The following is a 20,387-nucleotide window of genomic DNA, read 5'->3' as shown; positions in this document are numbered from 1 at the left end:
TTTACATATGTGAAATGTGTGTTTAGTTGTGTTGGTGTGTAATATTTCTCTGTACAATTAATGAAAAATAGTTTTCACACCAGTTATAACAAGTCATCGATAGAGCAGTACAATTGACGAAATCCTTCCTAGAGAACGTGAATCGAGAGGACACCAAGGCAATGTGATGACTATGAATCAAGTAGCCATACACGCGGTGACACTGGTGGTGAGTGGCGGCCCCTTGCAGAACACCATCTCCAATCATTTCCAATCCTTGGGGGACAGGGTTTTTTTTATTTAAGACGGGGTATATTTTGGGTCTCTGCTACGAGGCGTACAGTTTTTTTCTCTAAAAGGACTCGCGCAATGTTTATCCTTTTCGCGAATGCCTGGCGTCATTAATGATGTTCAGTGATCCATCCATGTAAAGTTCGTCGCTGTTTTCCTTTTTACGCCCAGTGGTATCTGTGTCGGCAGATAATTAAGACGCACTATTATCTGGCGTTGACGTTTCATATGAAAAACACATTCCCGTCGGATATCACAGCCAAACAATAGGTTGTTTTTTTTCAAATCGGAATGTCTTTTTGAGAGTACTTTCGGGAACAAGTTATCTTTTCATTTATTAAACACTCACTCACTCACTCACTCACTCACTCACTCACCCACCCACCCACGCACACACTCACTCACTCACCCATCCACCAACCCACCCACCCACTCACTCACTCAGCATAATGTTCCTGTGTTTGACAGCTCTCACGACTTTATCAGTACATGCCTGTGTTAGTGAATGCTGTTGAGTGACGCAGGGCTTATCCAGCAGTATCACCGCCGCCTGTGAACAATACTCAAGTCTGGACCAGTAACAGAAACGCCACAGAGGAGCCTGTTAACCCGACACACATTGAAGTCTGCCCTTCCGAAAAGCATGTCGTACCGGTGACTTATTTGATTAGGAATACCAACAATATTACGAAAAGAAACAAACAAGAAAAACGTGAAGCGTATACATAAAATACATTTCACATGTATGTATTACTACATGTATATCATGCGGCTGCGTGAAATAGTCCCCGTTGTCAGGTGGCTTGTTCCCTTCACGTGATAAGTGTCTGTTTCTGAAAAAAAAATACATTATCCTGATATTGTACCCTTGATAGGACCAAACACAAACTAGAAATCAGGAGTTCAAGAAACCAAATAATAAAAATATATTTGTCCCTCCTCTTCAGCCTTCACTATGAAGTTGAATAAAACTGAAACTACATCACCTACTTAAACACGCTTCGACGTTTTACATTTGGTTCGAAATTCTCTGTTCTGTTGAGATCAAGTCCAGTCATTTCAGGCAAAGCAAAATGACTGAAAACGACATCTAAACCTAGGTACATCGTAAGCATCGCGAAGTTTTGACATTTTTCAAATTCACCATTCATGATATTTATTTCGTATGTGCTATACAATCTAAATTATCGGATCTTAACTCGGAGGATTCAAATAGCACATTAGTGATCACGATTATCTATGATCATGATTTTACAAATCATACATATTTAAGCTACAAAATTCAGAGTTCCGAGAACATTCAAAGAATGGCTAGCATATGAATACAATGAATATCAACCTATACGTTGTAGAGATACCAGAGTGCTTGAAATGTGGCGATTCACTAGCTCGGACTGTGACGTCATTTCACTGTGTTGAATGCTGTGACATCACTATAGCGATGCGCGATGTACAGCTAAAACTTGACCTTCAAGATGGTCCTCTAAACGTAACGTGAACGGTTCAGTGTCTCACATATGCGAGCAAAGTTTATTGATGTAAAAGTCAATGTTTGAGTTCTAGTATATACTAGCCTTTTTATCGTAGGCTATTATCGTTGTTTCTTTGTTCCATCTCAAATCAATGAAATCTTCCCATAATTCTTCACACATCTTTACTAACACCAGGTGAGGTGAAATGGGGTTTAACGTCGCGTCCAAGATTATTGCACTTATATAGCGACGTGCATGCACGTGTGTGTGTGTGTGTGTGTGTGTGTGTGTGTGTGTGTGTGTGTGTGTGTGTGTGTGTGTGTGTGTGTTTGTGTGTGTGGCTGCTTGTACTAGACCGGACTGATGCTGATTTATAGTGCTAGCTCACTGAGATACCATGCCGCAGTTTAACATGAATACCCCACTCACACACAGTATACTGACTCCGAGCCGGCCAGTCCTTGTCATAGCCCATTGATGCCCATCGCCAGACAGGGTAGCAACAAGTACCATCTTTAAACGTCTTTTGGTATGACGCGGCCGGGGATCGAACTCCGGACCTTCCGCTCTCCGGGCGGACGCTCTACCACTAGACCACGGAGGCGGTCTTTGCTAACACCAAAGAGTGCGCCTCTAACTTTTGTCATAACTCCGGAAACGGAACATATTTCTACATTGAAAACCTGCTACACGCTTACAGCTTCTTGTGTCTAAGGCGCTGCAGTTCGCTGTGGAGAATCGTGTCCCTGACATGTGCCCAAGGTTCTGAGTTCGTATTGCTTTTTTCATTTGCCACCACCATACCCAAGATCGTGGGTTTCAGCAGAGTGGTTACTGTTACGTACAGAACCTTCATCACTTCGGGCTTTTCTTCCACATCAAACTATACACGCCGTCATGTAACTGACATACTGCTAAATGAGGCGAAAAACCCAACTCATTCACTCATCAATGACCACTTACGTTGATCTACACAGACCAGGGGAGTTTTAGCTTGTACAGACGTCGACCTTGGCGCACACGCCCTTGAAAAAGAGATGCCATGGCGGGTCTTTATAAGCTGCTAACTTGTTCCCATTTTTCTTCAAGCACCACAGGCCAAACTGGCAACTGGAAAATATACCTTGCCATTTACAGATGGGCTTCAGTGTATTGTTTGTGCATGATAGATATAAACTGACGGCCAAAAGAAACTTTGCCATTTTAAAAATGAAATTGCAAAACTTTATAACACGAGTTCAAACAATGCAAAGCACATCGCCCAACCACAACAATGCTCTATGCAGGAAGTGATACGTAGAATATGCGAAAACATATAAAACACGTGCCGCTTGTGCAGCCGAAATTACATGTGCAATAAAGGTATGATTCAGACGGCATGTTGTCAGACACTCACAGCCACTCTGAAAAAACACTACACAAATGCCACGACTGACATCCGAACAACGCGAGCGGGCCCTGGGTATGATACAGAGGGGAGCCACCTATGCCCACATTGCTAGAACTTTTGGTAGCTCCCGTGTTGTTGTAACTAACTTGATGCAGACATCGGACAGGCCACGAACAGGCAAACCCTGGGTAACTACGCTCAATGAAGACCGGTACTTGCGTAGTTTAGAAATCGATTCCTGCAGCTGACACTGGCGTCATCAGCGACGAATGCCTTCGGGAATAAGGTTAGTCAACACACAATGGCCAGGCGACTCAAAACTCAAGGAATTAGGGTTTACACACCTCACAGGGGACAGTTATAGTACTGGGGTGTGGGGAGGAACTACAGCAGCTGCCACGTGGTGTCCTTTATCAGCATTACAAATCCATGCCCCATACTGTCCGAATCGTTCAGAACTTCCTTGCAGTCTTCAATACCAACGTCACTCTCCCCAGACATGTCCCATAGAACACCTCTGGGATGTTATAGGTCGTCCTATTCGACAGTGACCACTTCCTCAAGCCAAAAACGACAAGAACTGATCCAGGCTCTCTGCAAAGAATGGCGACGTATCCCACATGATGTCTTTTTGTGGTGCGCCAGACCGTTTTTGCGTATAGCAGGGGGTGGTCATACACGCTATTAATTTGACGTGTCATTGAACTTTAGCGATTTTAGATGCGTGTGCCATTTGTCCACTACGTTGAACGCCTGTTTTTGCTACCCAACCTCAATTCGGGCAACTATCATGCCAATATCGGATGCTGTATGACTGCCATTTGTAACCGTTGATGTCACTGAGATTTTGATTTTTTTTCAATACATTGTACTTCATGCATCTATCTTTTGTGTTTTTTTAAACCAAAGTGAGTTAAAACTAGGGTAAACATTATTTTGGCCGTCTGTTTATGTACCTGAACATGCTGACTGACAAATTGGGGAAGGGTTTTTTGGGGGGAAAGCTAGATCTGGTAAAGTGTGTGTGGAGACACAGTTCTGGGCGTAGTATTGTGTCCCTTGGTCGTGTCAGGATATCTTGGTCCCGGGTCCGAATCCAAGAGTCGCACCGATGGAAAATATGTGTTTGTCAGTACCCTAACCATCAATGTGTTTCCCCGAAGTTGTAATATCTGAGGACCGCCTCCGTGGTTTAGTGGTAGAGCGTCCGACCGAAGAGCGGAAGGTCCGGGGTCATACCAAAAGACCCTAAAAGATGGTACTTGTTGTTACCCTGTCTGGCGCTCGGCATTAAGGGGCTAAAACAAGGACTGGTCGGCTCGGAGTCAGTATACTGTTTCTGAGTGGGGTATTCATGTTAAACTGCGGCATGGTATATCAGTGAGCTAGCACTAAAATCGGCATCAGTCCGGACTAGTACAAGCAGCCAAACAAACACACACACGTACATGCACGTCGCTATGTAAGTGCAATAACCTTGGACGCGACGTTAAACACCATTTCACCTCACCTGTAATAACTTAGTTGTGCGTCAGTTCAGGATTTGCTTCACGCCTTAATATAACTACTGTTAAGAGAGGTGTTGAACCAATCCCCGGGTAGGCCTGCTATTTGTGCACGAAATATGTCGGTGTACAGCTAATCTTCTTTTCGATGAAATAATCATACTTTCCATGGCTAAATAGGGGTTATGATTAATCAATTTAAGTCTTTCAGACAGTGTACATTCTACAAAAACATAACTACCTTTGTGTAAAGCTTCCGCATGGTTGTCCAATCTCCAGGGGGCACAGTGGGCAACACCCACAGGGCTTGTACACGTATTCCGATGGTTTGCATGGTGGATAGGCTGCCGGGCAAGCAACATGTTCACAACTTAGACATGACAGAGCATAGGAATACCCGACGAGACACAGGAGCACCAAGGCAGCCAACATCATCCTGCAAACCGTCTGACACTTGACTACAACTATCAGCTGTAATCGTCGCAGTATTAATACAGCCACACGGGCACCTGCTTCGTTTTATATGGGTGTCGCGGATGTCTGAAACTCATGTGACATGTTTAACGCTTACAAATGCACATTTCTAAACGAAAAAAGGTCTCGAGGCATATTTACGGTTAGAGCATGTTGTCACTTTCTCGTAAACTGGGCGGCAAAAGAAAGTATAGGTCGAGTTCCATGTTCGATAAAAAAAATAGCAAGAAGAGGTTTTGTTGTGAATTATAATATAATCTAGGGAGGGGTAACAAATGATTGATCAACCACACTTTGAATGAAATTGTGCAATCACAGGTAATGTAAGCTAAAGGTAAACAATGGTGGGGTAAGAAAGTTCATTTTCAAAAGTAGTCTGAAATGTCACCAAAAAATTGTCAGACACACTACAAGTTCACTGTCGACACAGTTGCCTTCAATAACATGTATGACCTCCAGCTGCCTTAATGCATGCTGTAATACGGCGCCTCATCGATGACGTCAGTCTTCTGATGACGTGGACTGGAATCCGTTGCCACTCATCTCTCAGGGCCTGCTGTAATTCTTGTCTGTTGACGGGAGGCTGATGGCGTGCTCTAATCTGCCTGTCAAGATGGTCCCACAGATGTTCAATAGGAATCATATCGGGTGAGTGGGCAGGCCAGGGCAAAACGTCAACGTCCTGCTGGTTTAGAAAGTTCTGAGTCAGTCTTGCAGTATGGGGCCTGGCATTGTCGTGTTGAAACAATGTCCCCTGCTGTTGGTTGTGTAAGAACGGAAGCACAACTGGCTGCAACACTTGGTCTCTGAACTGCACAGCGTTCAGATTTCCCTGTATAATCACCAAATCAGTCTTCTGGTCTCCACAAATACCGCCCCACACCATGACACCTCCCCCGCCGAATGGATGGACCTCTCGAATATACGTTCCCCTCTGCGTCGATAAACTCGTTCTCTGACGTCATTTCGAAACAAGTGAAACCGAATTTCATCAGTAAACATCACTCGACGCCAATTTCTCACTTGCCAGCGTCGAACCTGCCTCGCCCATCGCAGTCCCAGGCGTCGACGTTGAGCAGTCAGTACCATTCCTCGGAAAGGACGATACGCTCGGATTCCAACAACACGAAGTCGTCGTAGTACTGTACGTTGGCTAATGGGATGTCCCAACGCTGTTGCTGCCGTCGCCGTTACGAATCTGTTTCGCAGGTGAATGAGCCGTATCTGACCATATTCCAGTGGTGTTGTCACTCGGGGTCGTCAGGTTCTAGCCCCTGTCCTGTGTCCTCCCTGTCTGTCTGTACCGTTGAATCAGTCTGGCTACTGTCAATGGTGTACAACCAAGCCTTCTGGCAATTTGGACCTGCGTTGCCCCCATTTCGGCCATACCGATGGCTCTCTCTGTCTCTCTCTGGGCAGTCATATTCCCAATACCCACATTCCACTAGTTAGGAAAGGAAAAAATTACAAATTGCCAACCTATACTTTCTTTTGCCGCTTAGTTTATTAAAATGCATAACATTTTAATAATGCGCCCATTCGTCAGTCGTCAGTCGTCAGTCGATGAGTCTGTCTGTCTTTTTGTTTGTTTGTTTGTTTGTTTGTTTGTTTGTTTGTTTGTTTGCAGATTAAAATAAAAAATGCAGCAAAGAGGGTTTGGGTGATCCTGGCACAGTCAGGATGGTTAGGCGCATCATCAGCTCAGGGCCCTTACCCCCTCTAAACGCAGCCCAGACAGCAAATGGGACTTCTCCAAGGAAGCGCTGCCTAGTCAAACCCACCCAGAACTTTACGGAGAATGTGAAGAATCCCCTACACTGCAGCCTTCTGCATTACCCAGATTGTCAGAAGGGCTGTATTCCTGGTAGCAGTCCTTGTTTTATCATATTAATGCTAACCGACAGGCCAGGAGAGCGAACCAACAACCTTCCGGTTTGCATTTTTCAGAGTGAAAAAATCGGTTACAAATATTATTGAAAAAAATAATATTCGTCCGGTTTTTCAAGAGAAAACAAATGCTTAGGGTCCTATGAAAATGTGTTGTGAAAAAGAAATTGTTTTCAGCGAAAGTGACAAGCGTCTTGAAGCATTATACAATGGCCGGTCCAAATTCCTGATAAAGGTCCTACATGACTTTTGCATACTTGCATCTTTAGTTTCGACCACCCGTGAAGATCCCGGGTAGAACAGGTCTTCAGCAACCCATTCTTGTGGTAAGAGGAGACTAACGGGATCGGATGATCAGCTCGCTGACTTGCTTGATGCATGACATCGTAACCCAATTGCATGGATTGATACTCATGATGTCACTGGATTGTCTGGTCCAGACTCGATTATTTACAGACCGCCGTCATAAAGCTGGAATATTGCCGAGTGCGGCGTTAAACAACAAAACTAAACTAAAAATGTAGTTGCGAGTCTGCGACATTCAATCACCAGATGCCCCCCATTAGCGGGGGATGTTGTTTTAAGTCTCTCTCTCTCTCTCTCTCTCTCTCTCTCTCTCTCTCTCTCTCTCTCTCTCTCTCTCTCTCTCTTTCTCTCTCTCTCTCTCTCTCTCTCTCTCTCTCTCTCTCTCTCACACACACACACACACACACACACCCACACACACACCACCCCACACCCCGGCTACGGCACTGGTCACAGTTAGCGCTATTCCACTTACATCACGACGACATATAAGTGTTTGAATCTGGATCAGGCAAACCAGAGGTTGCTACCATAGTAAACGATTCACTTGATGCCACCACTATACACAATCAACAGCCGACGGGTCGCGATGGGTATATTGTGTATCCTGTGAGGGAGCCTATGTTATCAGACTGTGGCACAGCCAGTAGGCGAGAGGTACAGAGGCAAGCACATAGGCTACATCACACCATATACCTCGAGGGACAGATAAACAGCCAATTTATCTTAACCGCATGATGTTTATTCATCTAAAATGTTTTCATGAGTTTCTATTTTCAACAGTATTCACCGACAGCTAGCAGATGACGTAAACACCCTCAGAGTTGTCGCCCTTGCATTACAATCGGATATGGTCGGTCAAGTTCGCTAAACACCACTTGATGTATGTTCAGTTTCGAGATAATGGAGACATAACGGGGTGTATGAGATATGTACCTTATCACTCAGCCGGGTACATGGGAAAATATAGCGAATTGAACAGTCAGTCAGAAACGAGTATTATGACCACTCGATCCTAGAAACGTAGCGAATGATTTGGCAATGGAAATAACTGGAATCTCCACAGGGTCAAATTGATTAAAATATCTGTGTGTCCATTGGTAGTCCCCTGGTGAACATAAGGGTTTTAACTGGTCTTCAGCAGTCTAGGATTGTCCGACAAACAGGATCCGGTTATCAGGCTCGCTAACTTGGATGAAGCATGCTATCTTATCCCAATTTCGTAGATCGATTTCCACGATTTCAATAAGTGAATTGTCTGGTCCCGGCTCGATTATTATCAGACTACCACCATATATATGGTTTTACGCCGCTTTTAGAAATATTCCAGTAACATCACGGCGGGGGACACATTAAGGCTTCTCACATTATTCCCATATTGGGAATAGAACCCGGGTCTTCGGCGTGACAAACGAACGCTCTAACCTCAAGGCTACCCGACCCCAAACAAACAAACAAACAAATCTCAGGTAGTCTAGAAAACAAAACAGCTACAGTTTCAGAATATTTATTAAAAACTTACATGTAAGCAAAGATGATATTAAACAATAATTAAATACAAGTGATTAATTAACAGCTAATGGACAAAGACAATCATTGGAGGCACACGAACACTAAAGAACAAAATGATCACAGATCCATGAGGGAGGAATGATTTGAACTGATAATGTACCATTGAGTCATTTGGATGTAGATTTGGTTCTCTCTTTTTATATGACTTTAACATGGACACTATATAACACTGTTTAATAATAACAGTCTCCAAAAGGATGGGTGATCTTTTATTGCACGGCTTAGTATCTAATTCAACGGCGAATAAGATTTGATAATGATCGATGGTCAAAATATAATTCACAGGAACGTCCACGTGTATAAAATGACTAAAGTTGTAATGTTTCAGTTAATCCAAATCCTTTTTAAGATAGCTTATCTACAAGCAAGCTTAAGGCAAATTCAGTGCTACTGATGATACATATGGAAGGGTTTCTGTTTACTCCTGACGAAGAGCAGTAAACTTCATGAGCCCGTCATCACGAGGTATGCCGCCATACAGTGTAGTGTAATACTATACAGTTTACAATACATTCCAAGACAGGTGTAAAGGTTGGCCTCGATTGCAAACCGTGCATAGTATATTACTGAGATTGTATCCGAGTCGGTACAAATGCAGAGAAACGTCATGCATGAAAAACGTCCATGCTTTCAATCTAAAAAGGTAAAGCCATCTAACACGAACAGATACGATCGGAAAGAATGTCGGGTTGAATTCAGTGGAATAGCTATTGGACCATTTCTGTAAAAGCTTGTCTATGAAATGCTGCAACGTTTGTTTTGACAAAACCATTTAATATGCAAACTGCAATAGAACTTTAACAAGATTAAGACTTAAAGGATCTTGGTGACAACAAAGGCAGCGGTGATGGACATGATGCTACCCACCAACCCCGCACTACTGGAGACATAATTCTGGTAATCATCTATAGCTTGCCGTTTCGCAACCTGGGACATGGAACAGTATGGGTATTTTATAGCAGTGATGCCTTTATCGTAGAAGCTTGCGATGTCATTGCAGTCACCCTCTAGTTTGGAGAAGCACGAGTTGTAGGCCTCGAAGAACCTGTTTGGATGAGATACAATACATGAGCGTAACTTCAAGATCTAAACAATATTTATACATATTGGTTCCATAGTCTAGTTAGATGCACAGGCATCCAGTACATACAAATTTGTATGTCACAGCCATGAGGCAAGGTGGAGTGGTGATACAAATCAAGTAATATGTAAGTGATTTGGAAGCATTTCATCTGTAAACGTGGTACTTTTATAACGGTCATTGCGACCATCAAGTTCTGTGTCCGTCCTCTCGTTCGACAGGCCTATAACAACGGGATTCAACCACCCGGTAATGAAGGAGCGAATAATGTACCCTTGTTATGTTACGTCACAAGTGCCAGAACTGATTTATTTCCCGAGCGAGTAATTTGAGTTGGGTTTAACAGTATTCCAGTGAGTTATATCACGACGTGTTAGCTTAATGTGGGAGGAAAGCCCGAATTGATGCAGGTCTCAAACGTTTACCGCTTTGGTAAAACCCACGAGCTCGGGTATGGTGCTGACGAACTTAGAAATATAATCGGACAAACCGGTATTCGAACCGAGATCAAAGGTTTCTGGCGTGCCCAAGGGACGCAACTCTGCAACTTTAGATGACTACGCTACACATCCTCCTACTGATCAATAGGTTACAAGTATATGAATGTAACAATATCTTTTCCCCCACAGTTCATAATTAGAGACCGCCTCCGTGGTCTATTGGTAGAGCGTCCGCCCGGGGAGCGGAAGGTCCGGGCTTCGATCCCCGGCCGCGTCATACCAAAAGACGTTAAAAGATGGTTCTTCTTGTTACCCTGTCTGGCGCTCGGCAGACACACACACACATACACACACACACACACACACACACAAACACACACACACACACACACACACACACACAAACACACACACACACACACACACACACACACACACACACACACACACACACACACACACACACACACACACACACACACACACACACAAACACACACACACAAACACACACACACAAACACACACACACAAACACACACACACACAAACACACACACACATGCATGCACATCGCTATAATCTTGGGGGGCGGTCGGGTAGCCTAGTGGTTAAAGCGTTCGCTCGTCACGCCAAAGACCCGGGTTCGATTCCCGACATGGGTACAATGTGTGAAGCCCATTTCTGGTGTCCCCCGCCGTGATATTGCTGGAATATTGCGTAAAGCGGCGTAAAACCAAACTCATTCACTCACTCACGCACTATAATCTTGGATGCGACGCTAAACCCAATTTCACCTCACCTCACCTCATAATTAGCAGTGTTAAATATGCGACTGCTTTATCGAATTCTTGAAGCTGACAATGTCGAATTTACATCGACAAAACTACGCTGTGGCGTCAGTATTGTTGCGACGTCATCAGTGCCGCTTGCGTTATCTCGACCATAATCATCACTGTACAAGCATCACGTCATCAATACCACAGAGCGCTTGAAATCAGTATAACCTTAAATAGCACTCTCACCCTGAAATAAAAGAGTAACACTTACGTGCACATCGTGTCGAGTGACATGTTGAGGCTGCTGGGGTTACCAGCGTTAGTGAGGTCGGCTTCTGCACTTTCCACACAGCTGGTGAATGGATCAGTCGAGAGTTTGGGAAGGCAATCCGGTTTTTGAACTGTAAAAAAAGTGGGGGTTGTTTAATGTGATGTTGTTAACTGGATGAAGAACACTTTTTATGGGTTTGTTTTCTTTTAAACGTCACAATCAGCTCTTTTCCAGCTACACTCGCGGCGGCAAGCAAATCATTAACTGCGGACATGGCACATTCTGGTGTTAATCCGTATGGAACATCTATTGATGACTAAGTGATGATTTCCTGTATGTATTAGCATCCGCATACATTTTGTATGGAAACACACTTCATGATAGGTTTCACTTCTCAAATCAATGTTCACTAACCTATCATCTACCGTACATTTCTCCGTACACATACACGCGTATCATTAAGCGAGAACATACTTGTCCTATCAGTTGTTCAATTTTAAGATTATATTTGGTAATCGTTTCAAACTATCTTGTTCCAAGTTCAAACGACATCGGGAATAGCATTAAAGATGGTGTAGGCTGGGCGTCATGACAAAAGTAGGATTTTGACTGATGTGGAACAGGGATTCTGATATCGGGGAATATAAGAAGGTAAAATATAGTGCCAATTTAAATAAGATATTTTGAACGTAGATTCGGACATAAATTCGGATAAAACTCCTCTGTTTGACATTGACTTGGTTTAAATTCAATTTACCGCACATTAAATAACACTTATCAAAGATTTACTGTGAAAATAATGTGTTTTGAATATTTAGAAAAAAGAGGAAGAAATTGAAGCGTTGGCTTCAAATAAATATCTAAGGCCTTTTAGTACCATCATTATTTGACGGGTTAGAGAAATCTGAACAAATGGGGTTTCTTCGCAAGTGATGCAGTCATCAACACAATCAGGGTCTAACGTAGACTTAATTTTGCAGCATTCTAAAGGGTACCAAACCAGGGGGACTCACATGCATCTGAGCCGTTGCACATGGTCCCGAGACCATTCATTATCTCTTCCTTGTCAATCAACAGCTTGACCAGCATTTTCTGCTTATCGTCATCCTCACATTCGTTGACTTTCTCCGCCAAACAACCAGACACAGTTTGAAGGCCGGTTCTGAAACAGAAACATGATATCTATCACATAGACAGGTAACATTACATCCTGGTCCCTGAAACAGAAACACGTTATCTATCACATATGCAATTAACATTGCATCCCGGTCCCTGAAACAGAAACATGATATCTATCACATTTGCAGTTAACATTGCATCCTGGTCCCTGAAACAGAAACATGATATCTATCACATATGCAGTTAACATTGCATCCTGGTCCCTGAAACAGAAACATGATATCTATCACATATGCAGTTAACATTGCATCCGGGTCCCTGAAACAGAAACATCTACCTATCACATATGCAATTAACATTGCATCCTGGTCCCTGAAACAGAAACATGATATCTATCACATATGCAGTTTACATTGCATCCTGGTCCCTGAAACAGAAACATGATATCTATCACATATGCAATTAACATTGCATCCTGGTCCCTGAAACAGAAACATGATATCTATCACATATGCAGTTAACATTGCATCCTGGTCCCTGAAACAGAAACATGATATCTATCACATATGCAGTTAACATTGCATCCTGGTCCCTGAAACAGAAACATGATATCTATCACATATGCAGTTAACATTGCATCCTGGTCCCTGAAACAGAAACATCTACCTATCACATATGCAGTTAACATTGCATCCTGGTCCCTGAAACAGAAACATGATATCTATCACATATGCAATTAACATTGCATCCTGGTCCCTGAAACAGAAACATGATATCTATCACATATGCAGTTAACATTGCATCCTGGTCCCTGAAACAGAAACATCTACCTATCATATATGCAGTTAACATTGCATTCTGGTCCCTGAAACAGAAACATGATATCTATCACATATGCAGTTAACATTGCATCCTGGTCCCTGAAACAGAAATATGATATCTATCACATATGCAGTTAACATTGCATCCTGGTCCCTGAAACAGAAACATGATATCTATCACATATGCAGTTAACATTGCATCCTGGTCCCTGAAACAGAAACATCTACCTATCACATATGCAATTAACATTGCATCCTGGTCCCTGAAACAGAAACATGATATCTATCACATCTGCAGTTAACATTGCATCTTGGTCCCTGAAACAGAAACATCTACCTATCACATATGCAATTAACATTGCATTCTGGTCCCTGAAACAGAAACATGATATCTATCACATATGCAATTAACATTGCATCCTGGTCCCTGAAACAGAAACATGATATCTATCACATATGCAGTTAACATTGCATCCTGGTCCCTGAAACAGAAACACGGGTTCCTAAACGTTATCTACCACACATGCGGTGTCGCTGAAAGAGAAGCCGCTGTTGGGCCAAGTGTACATGATGTCGCACCATGTATACTACAGACGACAAGGTGAGGTGAAATGGGGTTTAACTGTTGCGTTCAAAGATAATGTACTTAAATTGCGATGTCCATGTACGTGTTTGTATGTATGTGTGTCTTTGTGTGTGTCTTTGTGTATGTATGTGTGTGTGTGTGTTTGTGTGTATGGGTGTGTCTGTTTCGGTGTATGTATGTGTCTGTATGTGTGTCTGTCTTTGTGTATATGGGTGTGTCTGTGTCTCTCCGTGGGTATGTATGTGTGTCAGTGTGTATTGATGTGCATCTATATGTGTGTCTGTATGTGAATGTGCTTGTGTCTTTGTGTGTGTCTGTTTGTGTATGTGTGTGTCAGTGTGCGTTTGTGTCTCTGAGTGTCTACGTGTGCATGTATGTGTGTCTGTGTGTATCTGTGTGCGTCTGTGTGTGTATGTGTGTCTGTGTGTATCTGTGACTGTGTCTGTGCGTCTCTCTGTGTGTCTGCGTCTGTGTGTGTCAGTGTCTGTGTGCGTCTGTGTGTATGTGTTTCTGTGTGTATCTGTGTGCGTCTGTCTCTGTGTCTGCGTCTGTGTGTGTCAGTGTCTGTGTGTATGTGTTTCTGTGTGTATCTGTGTGCGTCTGTCTCTGTGTGCGTCTGTGTGTGTCTGTGTCCGTGTGTGTCGGAATTGCTGCTGATGCTAGTTAAGGAATAATGCCGATTTTATAGTGAGCCCACTGAGATATCAAGCCGCAGAGTGCTAGTGTCTGATACGAGATATGGCCATATTACAGGGGAGGGGGTGTTAGTGCCTGATACAAGACATGGCCATATTACATGGGGACGGGGTGCCAGCGTCCGATGCAAGATATGGCCATATTACATGGGGATGGGGTGCTAGTGCCTGATACAAGATATGGCCATATTACATGGGGACGGGGTGCTAGTGTCTGATGCAAGATATGGCCATATTACACGGCGAGGGGTGTTAGTTATTGCATAAGCTTCTTCATGAGACTTACCTGCAAAATGCAATAACTGTCGACAGATTCCTTGGTAGTAGTTGGGCCTGGAAGAGATCCGACTGAAGGACACAATTCTTAACCTTTGAAGGGGTCGTGGAGTCGCATACTGCGTCAACTGCCACCCCTGAAATACCAGAAACACATGTAACATGGTACTGGATATCGGGGTTCGTGTGCATACAAACATATTTTGTAAAACATTCTTTACATTTGACTACAACATTTTTTTGTAATTGTTTATTGTTTGTTTGTTATATGACGGCGGTCTGTAAATAATCGAGTCTGGACCAGACAATCCATTGACACGCCATTGGGATACGATGACATGCATCAACCAAGTCAGCGAGCCTGACTACCCGATCCTGTTAGTCGCCTCTAACGACAAGCATAGTCGCCTTTTACGGCAAGTATGGGTTGTTGAAGACCTATTCTATCCCGGATCTTCACGGGTATTTTTTTTTATTAGTAATGCAATAGTATTTGTATTTGTCCACATGTCAAAATACACAGTAAACATAATGCAATACCACTTATTGGCCTGACCTTATTATGTTAAAGTATTTCCAGTTGAGTACATGTATTGATTGGTTTTACCGTAATATACATAATGTGAGTGAGTGAGTGTGGTTTTCGTAGCTTTTAGCAATATTTCCGCAATATCGCGGCGGGGGACGCCATTTATGGGCTTCGTGCATTGTGCCCATGTGGAGAATCGAACCCGGGTCTTCGGGGTGACGAGCGAAAGGTTTAACCACTAGGCTACCCAGCCGCCTCTTATTTGTATCATACATTATCAGGTGAATGCAGAGACCATATACTATTATATGATCTCTGGTGAATGCATGTATTTGCTCTCATCACATATCAAACGTGGCCATACTATAGTTCATGCATTTGCAGTTGAGAGTATGTATTGGCTTAGCCATACTAATAAGTATACATTTCCACATAGACATTGCATCAGACAACATACAGTGTTACAAACACACACGACCTAGGTGTGTACATGAGAGTGGATATAAAAGCAACTCCTACACTGACATATATGATTTTCATTCATGCGTATTAATTTCATTTTGAACAGGACACCTTAAACTAGTTTTCGTGTATCATTTCTTTAGAATGTTATAACCATTTTTAAACGCTATGATCAATGTTAATTGGGTATGTATTTGCACATATATAATCCTGAAACTTCAATAAGAGTTCCATTTTTAGACAGATGATAAACAGTGGGAAACCTTTTTTGTAGCAGGTGTAGTTTTATGTACATGTATTTAGCACAACGCCAGGTTACGTGACTGCGGGATAACCCTCTACCCACACCTTGTAGGAGACCCACACAGCTGACAACGTTATAACCCTCTACCCACACCTTGTAGGAGGCCCACACAGTTAACAAGGTTATAACCCTCAACCCACACCTTGTAGGAGACCTGCGCAGTTAACAACGTTGTAACCCTCTATCGACACTTTGTGGGAGACCCACAAAGCTAACAACGTTATAACTCTCTACCCACACCTTGTAAGAGACCCACACAGTTAACAAGGTTGTAACCTTCCTCCCACACCTTGTAGGAGACCCACACAGCAAACAAAATTGTAACCCTCTACCCACACCTTGTAGAAGGCCCACACAGCTGACAACGTTATAACTCTCTACCCACACCTTGTAGGAGACCCACACAGCAAACAACGTTGTATCCCTCTAACAACACCTTGTAGGAGACCCACACAGCTGACAACGTTGTATCCCTCTACCCACATCTTGTAGGAGACCCACACAGTCAACAACGTTATAACCCTCTACCAACGCCTTGTAGAAGGCCCACACAGCCCACAACGTTATAACTCTCTACCCACACCTTGTAGGAAACCTACACAGCAAACAAACATTGTAACCCTCTACCAACACCTTGTAGGAGACCCACACAGTTAACAACGTTGTAACCCTCTACCCACACCTTGTAGGAGACCCACAAAGTTAACAGCGTTGTAACCCTCTAGCCACACCTTTTAGGGGGCCCACATAGCTGACAACGTTATAACCCTCTACCCACACATTGTAGGAGGCCCACACAGTTAACAACGTTGTATCCCTCTAACAACACATTGTAGGAAACCCACACAGCTGAAAAGTTGTATCCCTCTACCCACATCTTGTAGGAGACCCACACAGCTGACAACGTTGTAACCCTCTACCCACACCTTGTAGGAGACCCACACAGCTGACAAGGTTGTAACCCTCTACCCACACCTTGTAGGTGGCCCACACAGCTGACAAGGTTGTAACCCTCTACCCACACCTTGTTGGAGGCCCACACAGCTGACAACGTTGTATCCCCCTACCCACATCTTGTAGGAGACCCACACAGCTGACAACGTTGTATCCCTCTACCCACACCTTGTAGGAGACCCACACAGCTGACAACGTTGTAACCCTCTACCCACATCTTGTAGGAGACCCACACAGCTGACAACGTTGTAACCCTCTACCCACATCTTATAGTACACCCACACAGTCAACAACGTTGTAACCCTCTACCCACACCTTGTAGGAGACCCACACAGCTGACAACGTTATAACCCTCTACCCACACCTTGTAGGAGGCGCCCACAGTTAACAACGTTGTATCCCTCTACCCACACCTTGTAGGAGACCCACACAGCTGACAACGTTGTAACCCTCTACCCACATCTTATAGGAGACCCACAAAGTCAACAACGTTGTAACCCTCTAGCCACACCTTGTAGGAGGCCCACACAGCTGACAACGTTATAACCCTCTACCCACACATTGTAAGAGGCGCCCACAATTAACAACGTTGTATCCCTCTAACCACACCTTGTAGGAGACCCACACAGCTGACAACGTTGTATCCCCCTACCCACATCTTGTAGGAGACCCACACAGATAACAGCGATGTAACCCTCTACCCACTCCTTGTAGGAGACCCACACAGATAACAGCGAAGTAACCCTCTATCCACTCCTTGTTGGAGGCCCACACAGCTGACAACGTTGTAACCCTCTACCCACACCTTGTAGGAGACCCATCCAACTAAAAACGTTGTAACCCTCTACCCACACGGTGTTGGAGGCCAATAAATCTGATTAAGTGTTTAAGCTAATAGATTTGATTTAAAAATTATCTGGTTTTCCAGCTGTAGCTGCAAAAATATCTAGACTCCATACGTTATCACACACCCCATCCACACCCACATCTACACCCACACCCACACCCCCAGAATATCAAATGGTCCCTAATACGATTAAATGTGCAAATATATTCAATCCATGTGTTATGAGTTTGACGTTATTCAAAATAAATTATATATTATAAGTGATATTCCTTCCCAGATATTGCTATTGCAATGACCTATTATTACGGGTCATTGTGCGTTAATTAGCATTCTCAGCTCCCTTGGAAACATACAACGCAAGCTGTCAGCTGGGATGTTAGGATTCGCATTGTCATCCTTTATCGGTTGCAATAAACTGCTGACGAATGTAAAACCGTATTAGGATGTGAATACGATTTGAAAAAGCTATGCACCTAAACAACGAGCCCGGTAAAGCCATTCACATGTGACAGAATACTCTCGTCTTAAGTCAAGCTAACCGGCATTCACTTCGTGCATCCTAGTGAGACCTGAAGATGTTGTCATGGTCAACATCTATATCAAAAACACATGCTCTAGGGCGTCCTTGAAATATTTAAAATCATGACTCACCTGATCCGGTAGAGCCCGGACAACGATACTTCGACATGTCATGTTAAAACAAATACTTGATACTAATGCAGTTCTACACATGAGTCCTACCCACACTTGATGCATGGTGACAACATGACAGTTATTGCATATTAGATCTCGTTATCTCTATGTTTCATGTGAGCTTTAATGTAAACATGTACAATTTTACCCATATATACATGTGCAAATAGCGTGTACAAAACAGTACGCACACTTTTTAGAAATATCTTATCTATGTTAAAATAATCTAACAAGCATATTCTACCATTATGCCTTGATAACTGAAATTATACAGGCCTATAGAAGTACTTCTATATGTTCATTGTAAAGAAATGCTTACCACATAAAACCGTGATGAACACAGCTGCAAGCATATCCCCCTTCATGTTGGTTGTTTAAATTGTAGCTTCGGGCCTCCAAGGAGAGTGAAACGCGTGAGTGCAAAATAACGCTCCCAACTGAACTCTGAACTTGGTTCTAGTTAGCCGGAACGAGGCTCAAAACAGGGTGGGCGGCCGTCCAATCAAATCAATCGTGGCTGAACGATGAATTCACATGAAATCATCGGGATGCTGAATGTTGTCTATGCTCACGTGGTTGTCGGTGTGGGGGATGTACCCGCGACACGCAGGGGTACGATGACACGTAATAAACAAGTCGCCGACCCAGACCACCCGATCCGGTCAGTTGCCTCTCAGGATCAGCACAGGTTGTTAATTGGACTCACAAGATGACACAAATAGACTCTTTTAAAGGACGACATCCATGATTGGTGGATTTGGTTATACCACACAGTCAACAATATTCTAGTTAAACAAGGGAGATATGGATATGAAACTTCTTTAGTTATGACTGCGACGTCTCTGTGTAGATACTAACACCGTTATCAAGCAAGTGATGTGTGTTAACGTTGTTAGTATGTTCACGTCGCATTAATTGTAATATTTGTTTGTTTGTTGGTTGGTTGTTTAACGCCGCACTTGGCGTTATTACAGCTATATGTCGGCGGTCAATAAATAATCGAGCCTGGACCAGAATTCCAGCATGAGTTGCTGAAGACCGGATCTTCAAGGGTTTCATTGTAATCCATAGAACTATATCCCCTGTACAACATACCAACTTCTAAACATCACTTAAAGAAATAGTCCAGTTAAATCAAGGTTATCTGAAAATAATAGAATCTTGGTATGACGAACAAACATGAGATGTCATGAGAATGTCGTTGGGGTATTATGACACACTGCAAGCATGGAGGTGGAGTGTATTTGTTTACATAGTAAATTAGCCCCACCCCTACACCCACCCCGCCCCCTCTTCATATCAAGGGTGAATATCATATGTAACGGTTATTAAACTACATACGCAAAGATGCTACTGCCGGGTTCATGGGAAAATATAGCGAATTGAACAGCCAGTCAGAAACGAGTATTATGACCACTCGATCCTAGAAACGTAGCGAATGATTTGGCAATGGAAATAACTGGAATCTCAACAGGGTCAAATTGATTAAAATATCTGTGTGTCTATTGGTAGTCCCCTAGTGAACATAAGGGTTTTAACTGGTCTTCAGCAGTCTAGGGTTGTCACAAGAGCCGATAAACAGGATCCGATTATCAGGCTCGCTAACTTGGATGATGCATACTATCTTATCCCAATTTCGTAGATCGATGTCCAC

General features: G+C 43.3%; 1 protein-coding gene across 1 annotated transcript; it reads right to left on the bottom strand.

Moving 5' to 3' along the window:
- Nucleotides 1-8,879: 8,879 nt before the first annotated feature.
- On the bottom strand, nucleotides 8,880-19,202 carry LOC139445097 (uncharacterized). Its single transcript, XM_071226186.1, has 5 exons — nucleotides 19,053-19,202; nucleotides 14,955-15,081; nucleotides 12,461-12,609; nucleotides 11,448-11,577; nucleotides 8,880-9,921 (listed from the first exon to the last, which is right to left on the bottom strand). Exons 1-5 carry the CDS (start codon nucleotides 19,096-19,098, stop codon nucleotides 9,690-9,692), a joined length of 684 nt encoding a protein of 227 aa, XP_071082287.1. The 5' UTR covers nucleotides 19,099-19,202; the 3' UTR covers nucleotides 8,880-9,689.
- Between the last annotated feature and the right edge of the window lie 1,185 nt (nucleotides 19,203-20,387).

Source organism: Haliotis cracherodii, unplaced genomic scaffold (assembly GCF_022045235.1).
Source record: "Haliotis cracherodii isolate W230 unplaced genomic scaffold, xgHalCrac1.p SCAF_6, whole genome shotgun sequence".
Taxonomy (NCBI): Eukaryota; Metazoa; Mollusca; class Gastropoda; order Lepetellida; family Haliotidae; genus Haliotis; species Haliotis cracherodii.
The sequence above is the reverse complement of the archived record's forward strand: the minus strand, read 5'-3'. Positions and strand labels throughout refer to the sequence as shown.

Excerpts from the sequence above, each read along its gene's own strand:
- LOC139445097 (XM_071226186.1), bottom strand. The coding sequence starts at position 19,098 with ATGAAGGGGGATATGCTTGCAGCTGTGTTCATCACGGTTTTATGTG. Across the intron at positions 11,578-12,460 it reads GTGCAACGGCTCAGATGCAT|TTCAAAAACCGGATTGCCTT; the intron begins GTGAGTCCCCCT and ends CTTTTTTTACAG. Across the intron at positions 9,922-11,447 it reads TCACTCGACACGATGTGCAC|GTTCTTCGAGGCCTACAACT; the intron begins GTAAGTGTTACT and ends TCATCCAAACAG.